At 51.5% G+C, this 12321-nt stretch overlaps 3 protein-coding genes across 3 annotated transcripts; 2 read left to right on the plus strand and 1 right to left on the minus strand.

Moving 5' to 3' along the window:
* Window positions 1-502: 502 nt before the first annotated feature.
* PFICI_12640 (Tannase) lies at window positions 503-2251 on the minus strand (the record flags this gene model as incomplete). The annotated part of the gene is made up of 1 exon (XM_007841221.1): window positions 503-2251. The coding sequence occupies one exon, from the start codon at window positions 2249-2251 to the stop codon at window positions 503-505; it is 1749 nt and encodes a 582-aa protein (XP_007839412.1).
* Window positions 2252-6266: 4015 nt separating this feature from the next.
* On the plus strand, window positions 6267-7395 carry PFICI_12641 (uncharacterized protein; the record flags this gene model as incomplete). Its single annotated transcript, XM_007841222.1, has 3 exons — window positions 6267-6384; window positions 6446-6880; window positions 6956-7395. The coding sequence occupies 3 exons, from the start codon at window positions 6267-6269 to the stop codon at window positions 7393-7395; spliced, it is 993 nt and encodes a 330-aa protein (XP_007839413.1).
* A 907-nt stretch (window positions 7396-8302) lies between these two features.
* On the plus strand, window positions 8303-11656 carry PFICI_12642 (uncharacterized protein; the record flags this gene model as incomplete). The annotated part of the gene is made up of 2 exons (XM_007841223.1): window positions 8303-9308; window positions 9366-11656. The coding sequence occupies 2 exons, from the start codon at window positions 8303-8305 to the stop codon at window positions 11654-11656; spliced, it is 3297 nt and encodes a 1098-aa protein (XP_007839414.1).
* Window positions 11657-12321: the final 665 nt, after the last annotated feature.

Consider the following 12321-nt stretch of genomic DNA (forward strand, 5'->3'; position numbering starts at 1 on the left):
CGGAATTGCCAATGAGTCGGGAGAGCAGGAAGGGAAGAAGGAAGGAGCAAAATGGAGAAAAAAGAAAAGAAAAGACGGCGTACTTACAAAGTGATCGCTGATGGCATTACGTTGCAAGGAACCCTTTCGATGACTTTATACTAGTCCCTAGTAGCCTCGAGAACCGTAATCAATTTTACAGATAATCCATGTCAAAAATATCACCTGGACCGCCATGAGTTGCACGTAACATCAGAGCATTGTATCATAGAAAATTAGGAGTCGATAATGTTTCAAGATGCCATTGAAAGACTTGTAAATAAGCCGGGTCTGCGCAGAATGGTATTGTGCTAACTTTTGATCTATATACTGGTATTCGTGTCCCATGATGCAAAAATGTATTTACAGAAAAGTCAAACTTGCTCAAGCGAAGATATCATATATCAACGTCTCAAAAGGCGAAAGCTGAACTGATAAATCATTGGACTCCGGCCGGAAAAGGCAATGTGAAAAATGAGCACGTTTAGTAGACGGGCTGGAGCTTGAAGGCGTCAAAGGTGTAGGTCCAGCTGTCAATGGAGGCCTCGTCGCTGACGCAGTCAAAGGTGGAGCTGTTGCCCGACCAGAGAGGACGGAGGGGCCACTGGCAGAGCTGCTGGACCTCACCCTCGTAGGTGCCCGAGGAGACGGTGGCGTTGAGGTAGCTGGGAGTGACACCCTGCTCGACCCAGGCAATGATGGTGGCCATGTTGTCCTCGGGGTAGGGGCCGGGCTGGAGGGAGTTGGTACCGCAGTGGGCAGCACCGGGGATCAGGTAGAACTGGTACCAGTCGGCAAGAGCCTCCTGAGCCTCCTCGTCGGACAGGTCGGGGTACATGACGGAGCGGACCGACTGCCAGTAGTGGACGGAAGAGGGCGAGGGAATACTGGGGTCAGACTCGCCGTGGTAGTGGAGCAGCTTTCCGCCAGTGGACTGGAAGGGGGTGAGGTCGGGCAGGGTGGTCTGCAAGCTGTCGAGGTAACGGATCATACCAGTGTTCATCCAGTCGACGAGAGTGTCGTAGGTGACGTTGTTCAGGTCCGACAGGTTGTCGAGGTCGAGCAGCTGAACGAACTTGGTGACGTACTCACCACCAGTGGAGGGGATGTTGAGCTCGTACTCGCCAGTCTCGTTGTTGTAGGTAGGGTCGGCATCGCTGAGGTCGGAACCAATCTGCCACGAGAGGTAGGCACGCTTTCCGTCCGAGGAGTGGAGACCATCGTAGACGGCCTGGGCAATGGCCACGTCCTCAGCAGAGACGGTGCCGTTCTGGGCGGGGGTGGTGCTGGTCTGGCTGCCTTCAGCACGCTTGCTGAAGCCGAAACCAAGGGAGCTCGAAGTAGTGGCAGCGCAGTAGTACGACTGGCCAATGATGGAGGTGAGGTTGAAGTTGAGCTTGCAAAGATCAGTGCGAGAAATGACACCGTCGGTACGGCCGTCAAGAGGGTCGCAAGCCTCAATGGTAGCGTTGACAATCTTGTCGAGAGCGCAGGGCTCGGGGAAGTAACCGGTAACCTGCTCAACGGTGGCAGGGTAGACGTGGTGAACCTGCTGCTGAGCAAATCGGAAAGCGGGAGCACCGGCGACGACACCATCGTACTCCTCACCCCAGCGCTGGACCTGGGACATACCCTCACGACCACCGTCAGAGCAACCCTCAAAGTAGGTGTAAATCTTGGTGTCGGTGGTCAGGGCGTAGAAACCCTGAGTGGTGGGCTTGCCAATCTTGGTGAGCTCACCAAGGGCAGTGTAAGCGAAAGCGTAGGTGGCATCCCAGTTGATGGAGCCGTTGCCGTAGAGGACCTTCTCGTCGTAGCTGTAGTCAAAGGCATCGTAGCCGGCCGAGGTGGCTCCGGAGGCGGCGCCGTAAGCGAGACCGCCGGTGGCATCGGAGGAGATGGAGAAGCCTCCACCACCAGCAAGGTACCAGCGGTTCTCAAAGTCGCTGGGGTCCGGGAAAGCTAGCTTGATGGGGATGACGTCGCCCTTGCCGGTGTGGGTATAGCTGACGGTGGCGTTGCAGTACGAGTAGGTCTCGGTGCTGCCCATGCCGGCGCTGGCATTGTAGACGGCGGCGGCCGTGACGGTCGAGGGCAGCAGCTCAATGCCGAGAAGGGTGCCGTTGGCGGGAAGAGCCGCCTGGACGTTGGAAACCGTGCAAAGATCGGCGAGCGAGGCAGCATTAGCAGATGCTGCCATGGCAGCCGCAGCTGCGCGGCAAGACTGGCGCATGGTCACGTAGAAAGAGTGGACTAAAAAATGGTAAAGACTGTATAAGGTAGGAGTTTGTTTGCCTTGGTGGTGGCCAACTCAAGCCAAGGAAACGAAACAAGCGCCATGATTCTTAAGTATAACCTCATCTTCGGATTTAGATACTCACATTCGGCGCTCCGAGCAGTCAGGGCGTAATTCAAGGGCCGATGAGAAGCAGACGGGCGATCGACGAGTATTGACCGCGTATGTTTCCACTTGGTATAGCGTAGCCAGGCCCATCCAGGTCATGCTATGGCTGGAGCTCAACCCAGTCGAGTCATCTATGTGATGGGTTGGGGGGGTTACCTACAGGCTGGCTCAGCCTCCACTGATGACATAACACAGCGACTAGCTGGGACGCAGTAGCTGAAGCAGGCCGACATCCGCGCAAAAAGGACTTGAACGAGAACAAAAAGCTCACAATTTTGCTGCTTCGTGGACTGCATGTGCAGTGTGGAGTCGGTAGCGCCGGCCCTTGTGGGAGAAGTCCTACGGGATGTGGTGGACAGAAGCGTCGGCAGCTTCTTCGTTGTGGACCGGGAGCCAATTTGGGGTCCAACACCAAGGCCAGTCGAGGAAAGGTACCGGCAGATCTGCATTTCTATTCATCTCAAACTGCATTGCATAGCTGCACGTGCGATCCAGCCTCATTTTGCAGCCCGGGTCCAGGTCACCTAGGGTTTTCGTACCATATGGCTTCAAGTAGAGACTCGATAGCTGCACCAGCGACATTTCGTACTTTTCAGTAGTATCGAAACGAGGCGACTAGTAGAAGACAATGGTACATGAATCGAGTCGACTAAAATTCCTTCTTCTGTTGGACTTCTTTTTGCTCAACCCCTCGGAAGTTGCCGCATTCGTAGTCCCCGTGAGGCTCAAGGCTTGATTCTTCTCACCGAGTCAAGAGTTCAAGCATGAAAAAAGAGGAGGCAATGATGTCGTGTACAGCTGCTTTGTGCATTGGATGAGGTTTGTCGAAATTCCAAAGGGGCCAAGCCGCGTCATTAGCTCAGTTTTAGACAACTGCGGATTCGATCGGTGACGCGTCCTGCCGGGTTGGCACGAGGCGGAGCTGCGTAAACGTTTTCCAAATCAACTGTTAACTCCCTCTCGGAGCCGAGCTCACAAGGCTGGAAGTAAGGCTGAGATGATAGAGAAATAATTTCAAAAAGATGCAATTGAATTGATACATATACTTGGTTGACCCTCCCTTGGATGGAAAAGACAAGATGTTGTTCTTGTTGTTCGAACGATGAGACGTTGGTTACCTAATCTTGGCTTGGCGAACCCCTTTCCGATTCGAGCAGAGGTTGATGGCCAGGTACCGTGACCCCACTTGAGCCAACCGACCAGGGAGCCCAACCCCCGACTTTTTTCCCTTCTTCCTGCGCATTCAGGGAGCAGAAACCCCGAGAATCGGCGCGAAGAAAAACAACAGGCCGCCTAAAAAGCATTTTCATTACCAGGAAGGAAGAGAGAGAGTATTTGACCACTCTTGTCGCGATAAGATTTGTGACAATCAATCATCTTATCTCAGTCGGGACTCCGTCAATTTGCTTTTCATCCGTTTCTCGCATCATCGACATGGTTGTGACACAATGCAGGGGCTCGAGTTGAAATGTTAGCCAGCCAGGACGCGGCCGCCGAAAACTTCCCAGATCAGCTCTCGTCTCACAATCGGCACAGAGCCGCCTTTCGGCCTACCTCTTTCAGCAATCCGCCCGTTTGCTCAGCCAGACGAAACATCAAAACCTGGTCGCATTCTCGGTTAGGCAAGTATAGGGCTCATGAGGCTCAAGCGGCTGGAAAGCAATGAAGAGGTGCGCAGGGGCGGTCAGAATCCAAGTAAGCTTAGATGACGATAGTTAGGCCGTGTCTGCAAAACAGCCGCCTGATTGTTCTTACTCAATGCCTTGCCTAGTCAGGTAGACTGGGCAATGTATGAAGAAGTGCTGTAATAGTGCCACTTCTGCATCGTACTTGTTCTATTGCATTTCAATAGGAATGAACGTCTGGACATGCTTAGAAGGTTGATCATGCATCGTCGTGCAAGCGGCAGCCTGGGCAATCATCTGAACATGTCCTCGAGCTTCCAGGGAACGTCGAGATGAGAACCGTACTTGCAGTACATCGTAAGACATGAGAAACAGCATTGACTGGCATTGGGTGGATCAATGGGCGATGCGCCGTAGCATTCCGTCGCAGCAGATCTGGATCTACAGAGGCCCGACGATCCACCAAACAGATGCAGGTCCATGTGTTATAGTAGCAGACTTATACCTGGCATCTAGGTTCCTCTGAGCAAGCCACCATCGTGTGGTTCGATGCACAGCTAGCAATTGGTTCATTTGCTCGTCGTTTGATTGCACTACTGTAGCCGACTTGCCGGATCGTGGTAGGTATGCTCATAGAAACGAGGGCTTATACCTGTCTGCCTGGTGAGGCATTGATCCACTTTATCAACTATTTGCAATTTTCATTCAGATCATGTTCATGTATAGACGCAGTATTCAGCATCCAGAAAGATATTTGCAGATGTTACCTGGCGATCCCGACAGTCAACTCTAGTCGTACTATCAAAGAAGAGCAGCAATGGCCTCCACGTCATTATAATACCTAAAACTGTGCGAGTGGATGGCCAAGAGCATGTTCAAACCATCCCATTTTGCCTCTGTCAACTTATATAAGATGGCAGGCAGCGCTTGTGTGCACCCCCGACTCGCGGCTCACGGACGCGGCGGCGTATGAAACTTGATGTTTGTCGCAGAAAGATCCACAAGCCTACCATTGCCAGCAGCATTTCGACCCCTTAAATCCCGAATCCTCTGGTACACACAACATGGACCCCCACACCAGCCACATTGAGGAAATCCCAGGTAAGTGATTCGATATTTCCAAATGTTCCAAATCCCGTGCAAGCCAGAACAAGAGCGTTTAACGGTTGCGCTTCTGTCAAAAAGGACATACCGGACGAGGGCGGCTCATTGGCTACCTTTAGTCTGCCATTGGTCTTGGCGCATTCTTGCTCCAATTAAAAAGGTTAAGAAATATACTATAATAGTACTAGGGTCCGCATATAGCACCTAATCATCACGTATTGCACAGAAGTCTAGCGCTTAGCAATCAACTTACCAATCTCACCATAATCTGCAAAGGGCTGATTAACATACTCTGTGATTGAGGCTCAACAATCAAAGTTCTGGACTCTATTTTCTCTGGGTCATTGTCCACATTTCCACGCAGTAGTGTATACTATGGTAATAAGCCTATCAGTGATAAGAATAGACTCGTCCCGTCCAAGCGTGCCGGCGGGGCCGAGCTGTCGTCGCATCCGTCATGCCATGCGATTCGACTTGGCTGTTGAAGAAGAGCGACAGGTTGTCCCCAGCGGCACGAAACTGTCGTCTGACGGTTTCTGGCTTCCCTGCTCCCCATCAGATGATGGACTATTCCAGTTTGTCTGCTGCTTCTCCTACGGGAATAGCAGAGATTCAAGGTTGCATGCGGCCAAGACGGGCCACAGACGATCCCCTAAGGAGGCGAAAGCGGGTCCGAAAAAGCGGCTCTTCTTGTCAGAACACCAACTGCAGCCCACAATTCTCGCGACAGCACAAGTTGCAGAACGTTATAGTAGGGCCGAACCTGTCAGAACATGTGTGCGTGTGTAGGTAAGTAGGTGAGAGCGTGTAAGTGAGTAAGTGCCTGGAGCGAGTATGCTTGTGTGCTGCGCCTGTGGATGTATCGTCTTGTTTTTATTGTGACTGTAGTGCAGAGTAGTTTGGTATATAGATGGTGATGCCGGGCGACTCCTTTGTGTATCATTCTCTTCTCTCCTCGGTTCATTTCTGCTCATCGCTCTCTTTCGCTTCTTTTTCATCATCATCAGCTGGCTGTTTGTTTAGTTCGATTCTCAACGTCTTTGTATTATTACATAATCCACTTCTTCCACCCAACTCATCCAGCCTTCGCTTGCTTTACGATATCGACGATCATCATGATGTATTCCCTCCGTCAGGCTTTTGTTGTCTCTGCTTGTGTCGCTTTGGCTAGCGGCCAAAACATCATTAGTGCTCAAGGTGCCAAGAGCAGCAACACCAGCACTGGTCTTCAAGGTTAGTACCATATGACTACTCAAATATCTCGAGTGATTATTGACAAGGTTGCAAACTATAGTCGACTTGACCGACCCCAATGACTTCAACATCATCAGGACGGCCGAAATCTCCTCAAACGTTGTGAACCAGTGCGGCCGGACCGTCGCCGGAGGCAACATCGATGTCGGCGCCAAGACCGAGGATGCCCTCGCCAACGGCGCCGTCACCACCGTCACCAAGGGCAGCAGCGTCAAGGTGACCATGAGCGTCAACAGCACGACCGACACCAACTTTTCGTGCGACCTCGACCCCCAGGGCAACGTTGCCGGTGCCACTGGCCAGACGGCTCTGACCCAAAAGACTGCCAACACTTCCAAGAACAGCAAGAACAACAAGAACACCAACAGGAAGCTTGTTGTCAGGCAGCCGCTGTTTGCTAGAGCCAAGAACTCCAACAGCGCCAACACCATGACTCTAACTGTCGACATGCCCGATGACCTGGCATGTATTGGTGGTAAGTACTCAAGCATATCCAGTCCCAAAGCCAGGTTGCAACTTTGAACCATGCATGACTGACACGTCATCATAGCTTCTGCCGGTAACGTCTGTACCGTGCGCTGCATCAACGCCGATGAAGTCGGCGGCTGCTTCGCCGTCCAGCAGACCGACACCACTGCCCTGCCCGGCGACAACGACCCCAGCAACATTGCCACCACGGCCAAGGACGAGGCGGCCAACCAGGCCCAGATTGACCAGAACAACAAGGACATTGACGCGGCCAAGTCGGCCATTGCCGGCTCCAGCGCCGACGCCCTGACCGACGAGGGTGCCCAAAACGCCGCCGTCGCCTCGGCCATTATCGCCGCCGACCCCTCTGTTACTGTGGCCGCTGCCGCCGCCACCAGCTCTGCCGCCTCGAAAAAGTCGGGCAAGGCTAACAAGAACAACAAGAACAACAAGAAGCGCGATCTCCCCATTGACCAGAGGTTGTCCAGCAGACGCTCTTACGAGCTGCTCTCGGACGAGTAAGCGGGTTACCCTGGGCTGTAGATAAACCGAGTTATAGTGTATACCTGAGTGTGAGCGTTGGCCAAGTGAGCGAAGGATGTCCCCTGTGGTGGCATAGAGAAGAGTTTTCCCTTTTTTTACATATTTCCATTGTTGCAGGACCATTGGTATATTTTTGTGTTGAACCCCTTAGAGAGAGCTATAAAATGACGAAAAAAAACACAATAGAAGAGAATTTTAGCTGCAAGTGGTGATTACTTCCTTGGACGCATTGGGCGTGAGTTGAGGTTCATTTAAAGCTGGTCGTGATAATCTGGAGACGAGTCATAAATTTATAATGATACTTTTTGATTGACGTTGTAGCGACAATGCCAGCTGTTACGGGGGTGGGGGGGGTTGTGATCTTGCGGTGCTTGCGACTAAAGTAGACGCCGCCACATGCCAGGCTATATCGTTGGGGACCAACTGCGAGTGAGTTGTCAAACGCTGTCAGGGTATAGAATTAGACGGAAAGCCTAATGCGACACTTGTTTTAGTTGGAGCACTCTTTCCTGAAGCTACTATCTATATACTGGAGCGCCTTAATATTTTAGCTTGGGATGTGCACCACGGCGTAGTCAATTACAGACTCGATGTGATCAACATCAATTAACAAGTTCTCGATGCAGAGGGATTCTGGCCCGAATGCTCGGAGCTTGCCATTGGTAGGCCAAGCGCCGTGTTCGTTGCGGGGTCAGACTCAGCCTGACCGGGCTCTCTGACCTTTTTCTTGATGATGACATTTGTATCTTCACGACACCAACCAGACTATAATGTTTGAGCAAGCTGCCACTCTTCATTTGGCTACGGAACGGGCCGCGGAGCGACTGCGAACACGACTAATGGACCTTTAAATACCTACATCTTCACGAGCAGACGACCCAACGCGATGCTCCCTCTGCGCAACCATATACCCCACCATGTCAGCATTCTCGACCCCAGGGACTATGAAGTAGTCTGGATAGCCCCTCTAGAGATTGAGGCACGCGCAGCCCTCTACTTGCTTGACGAGCGGTTTGACGGCAAATTCGCCGTTACGCGGGGTGACGAGTATGTCTACCACGCCGGCAGGATGTGCGGGCACAAGATCGTTATCGCCGCACTACCGGCAGGCCAGGAATACGGAACAGGATCTGCGGCTGCGCTCGCGAGCCAGGTTAAAAAGTTCTTCCCAAATCTGTGGTTTGGCCTTCTCGTCGGCGTCGCCGCAGGATTGCCCGATCTAACCCGAAAGCCTCCAAGAGATATCCGGCTCGGCGATGTACTCGTTGGTCTTCCCCAAGGTGATGGTGCCGGACTGATCGCATATGATCTGGGAAAGGAAACAGCCAGTGGGTTCCAGCCGCTCCGAGGGGGCCAAGTTCTAGCAATGACCGAACCTATCGTTCGCTCGGCTATTAGTAATATCAAGCTGGAGGCTCCAAATGACGCACACAAGTTCCTCCCTTATTACGAGGCAATCCGTGACAAAGAGCATGCAGATGGGACATTCGCCGACCCTGGAGAAAGCAATGATGCATTATATCTTGTGACAGACGACGAGACTATACAGCGAGTGGATCGTGTTCCACGCCCCAAGGAAAAACGCACCCGTGTATGGTATGGGCCAATCGGATCCGGTGAAAAATTGTCAAAGAGCGCGCGAGTAAGAGATGAACTCCGAGATAGGTACGGCTTGATCGGACTGGAAATGGAGGCGGCAGGAACTATGAATCGAATTCCCGTCGGCGTGATTCGTGGAGTTTGCGACTACGGCGATGAGCACAAGAACAAGGAGTGGCAACCGTATGCATCGGCCATGGCGGCAGCGTACGGTAAGGCCGTGCTTGCTGAAATAGTGCCAATGCACAAGCCGACAGCAGAAAGCCCGACAGAAAACAAACCCACGACATCAGGTATGTTGCTGGTCAGTGTAGAAGTACATCATTGCAAGCTCGCTAATCGCAGCATAGACAAATCTACCGGGCCATTTTACTATATGCAAATGTCCAAAAATGCACGGTTTACTGGTCGAGCAGCAATTTTGCAAGCGCTGCAGGAGAAGCTTTTCGGTCAGCAACCATGCGAGAGAGTAGCACTCGTCGGGCTTGGGGGTGTAGGCAAGACGCAGATTGCCGTTCGCTTTGCTTACCAAATCAAAGAAAGCCAGTCGGACTGTTCAATCTTCTGGGTTCCTCTTTTGGGCAAAAGCAGTCTGGAGCAGGCCTACATCGAAATCGCCAAGAGGATTGGTCTGCAGCAGAACAAGGACGAAGATATCAAGGACCTTGTTTGCCGATACCTCAGCTCGGACCAAGCTGGGCAGTGGCTCATGGTGGTTGACAACGCAGACGATCGCGATCTATTGTTTGGAGAGAGCGACAGTACTGGTGTTGAGGAGTTTCTACCTCAAAGCGAGCAAGGCTCGATCCTGCTAACAACACGGTCAAAACAAGTGGCCGTCGAGTTCTCACAAGGAGAAGTATTTGACGTGGAACAGATGAGCTACGATGAAGCCCTTCCATTTTTGGAGAAATCGCTACACAAAATTCCTGGCCCACAAGACGACAATTCTATAAGAGAACTTTTTACGCATTTGACCTACCTCCCGCTTGCAATCGCGCAGGCAGCAGCCTATCTCAACGAAAATATGATGCCAATCCGCAAATACTTAGGTCTCTTGCGTGGTGCCGAAAATGACGTTGCTAGAGTTCTTGGTCGAGACTTCAAGGATTACACTCGATATAGGAGCTCACGAAACGCTATAGCGACGACATGGCTCATCTCTTTTGAGCAGATCCAGAAGTCCAACCGCGCTGCTACAAAGATTCTTTCGTTTCTGTCCTGTATCGAGCCCAAGGCGATACCCGAGTCGATCCTCCCAAAGTGTGAATCGGAGGTAGAGCTGCAAGAGGCTATCGGCATGCTTTGTGGGTATTCCTTTCTGGTGCGGCGAGGAGATAGTGATGTATTCGATATGCATCATCTAGTGCAGCTGGCCACACGCGGATGGATTGAAAAGGGTGGGATGCAAGAGGAGGCACTGAGTGAAGGAGTAAGCCATCTTGCAAGCACATTCCCCTCGGACTATGTCATAGAGCATGACACTCAGCTTCAGTATTTGCCACATGCATTCAGGGTACTGGCAAGAAGTAGTGATCTCGAAACGGCAGAGCGGGCGCATTTGTGTATGAATGTCGGGATATGTTTATTTGTAGACCGTCGGTTCAAAGAAGCTATCGGCTATTTCGAAGTTGCATACCACTACAGGAAAACGATTTGCCCAGAAGACGATCACTCTCGGCGTTATTCAGAGTCCATGCTTGCCAGCACATACCTAGACGCTCGGCGGATCAGAGAGGCAATCGAGATATTCGAGCACCTAACGTCGGTAAATAAAACGATACTAGTCGACGAGAGTGCTTTTCGATTAGCCGCCGAACACGAACTCGCGCGTGCCTACTTTGAGAACCGACAGACTCAAAAAGCGATCGAGATACTCGAGCATGTGGTATTAGTTCGAAGAAGAATATTGGACGAAAAAGACGGAGGTCGAGTTGCGTCGGAGCAGATGCTTGCCGCCGCATATAGTCACGATGGGCGACTCAAAGAGGCAATCGAAATTCTCGAGCCAGCAGCATCGGTGCGAAACATGACGCTCGCCGAAGAGGACCATGATCGCCTTACAACAGAATACTCACTGGGCTCTGCTTACCACAAAGACGGGCGTATCAAAGAAGCAATCAGAATTCTCGAGCATGTCGTCTCGGTGCGAAGGAAAACGCTGGCCGAAGAGGATCACGATCAGCTTCTGTCACAACACGAACTGGCCAGCGCATACCTGGACGACGGGCGGGTTAAAGAGGCAATCGAAATTTTCGAGCATGTTGTCTCAATTAAAAGGACGACGCTAGCCGAAGGGGATCACCAACAGCTTGCGTCACAACACGAACTGGCCCGCGCTTACCTGGACGACGGGCGGGTTGAAGAGGCAATCGAAATTCTCGAGTATGTTGTCTCGATGCAAAGGATGACGCTGGCTAAAGCGGATGATGTTCGACTTCTATCGGAGTGCGTGCTTGCCAGAGCCTATCTCGCCGACTATCAGGCTCAGAAAGCGATCGATCTTCTCGAAAACATTGTAGCTTTACGCCAACAGGATGATCCCAAAAGGCCATATGCCGTTGACTTATTGCTTGATGCGCGTGATCAATTGGAGGCGGAACGAGGGCCTACAGATGTTTACAGTGATAGCTCTGATTAGCAGAGGTATGCCAACCAGCATAGATTCTTTGCTGTTGCTTATATATGTGTATCTTCACTGTAAGTAGATCTGGAAGTGACTTGGTCATGTCAGCGACGTTGAGTATAAACCACGTTTTTGTCTTTATAGTCAGCGTAACCCCTGTTGAGTACGTCTCGGAGTTCTTTTAAAGCAAATGTTACGATTTGGCTTGCGCTCGACACTAGTAGGTACCCTACTTACTTCTAGTTAGTCGTCCTTTCACCAAGAATATTCATATAAATGAAAGATTCAGATCGAGGGAGCGGACATTATGTGGTGCGCCCAAGTAAACCCCTGTCTTCGTGTTGGTGGGATCATGCGCGAGCGCTCCCGCAACGGCTCAACTCGTGTGGCCAGAGGGAGCACAAACAAAGAAAAGGAAATTCTTCGACTGGACAAGGATTAAAGGTACATAGATTAAATTGAACGAGCATTTGTTAACCAACTGCGAAGGCTGCTTCGGTGGCCGAGTGGTATGAAACTCTAGAGTAAGTTGGCTAGGCAAAATTTCAGCATCTGTTTGTTGTGTTTTCCGGAGGTTGGCTGTTCGGGACGCCGAACGGCCAGGACCTCTCTTTTTGTCTCTTTTCTTTTTAACCCCTTGCAAGCATGAATTCCAGCTATTATATCTTTTGGTCTGAGGT

The sequence above is a fragment of the Pestalotiopsis fici genome (genome assembly GCF_000516985.1).
Source record: "Pestalotiopsis fici W106-1 unplaced genomic scaffold PFICI_Scf_10, whole genome shotgun sequence".
NCBI classification, from domain to species: Eukaryota; Fungi; Ascomycota; class Sordariomycetes; order Amphisphaeriales; family Sporocadaceae; genus Pestalotiopsis; species Pestalotiopsis fici.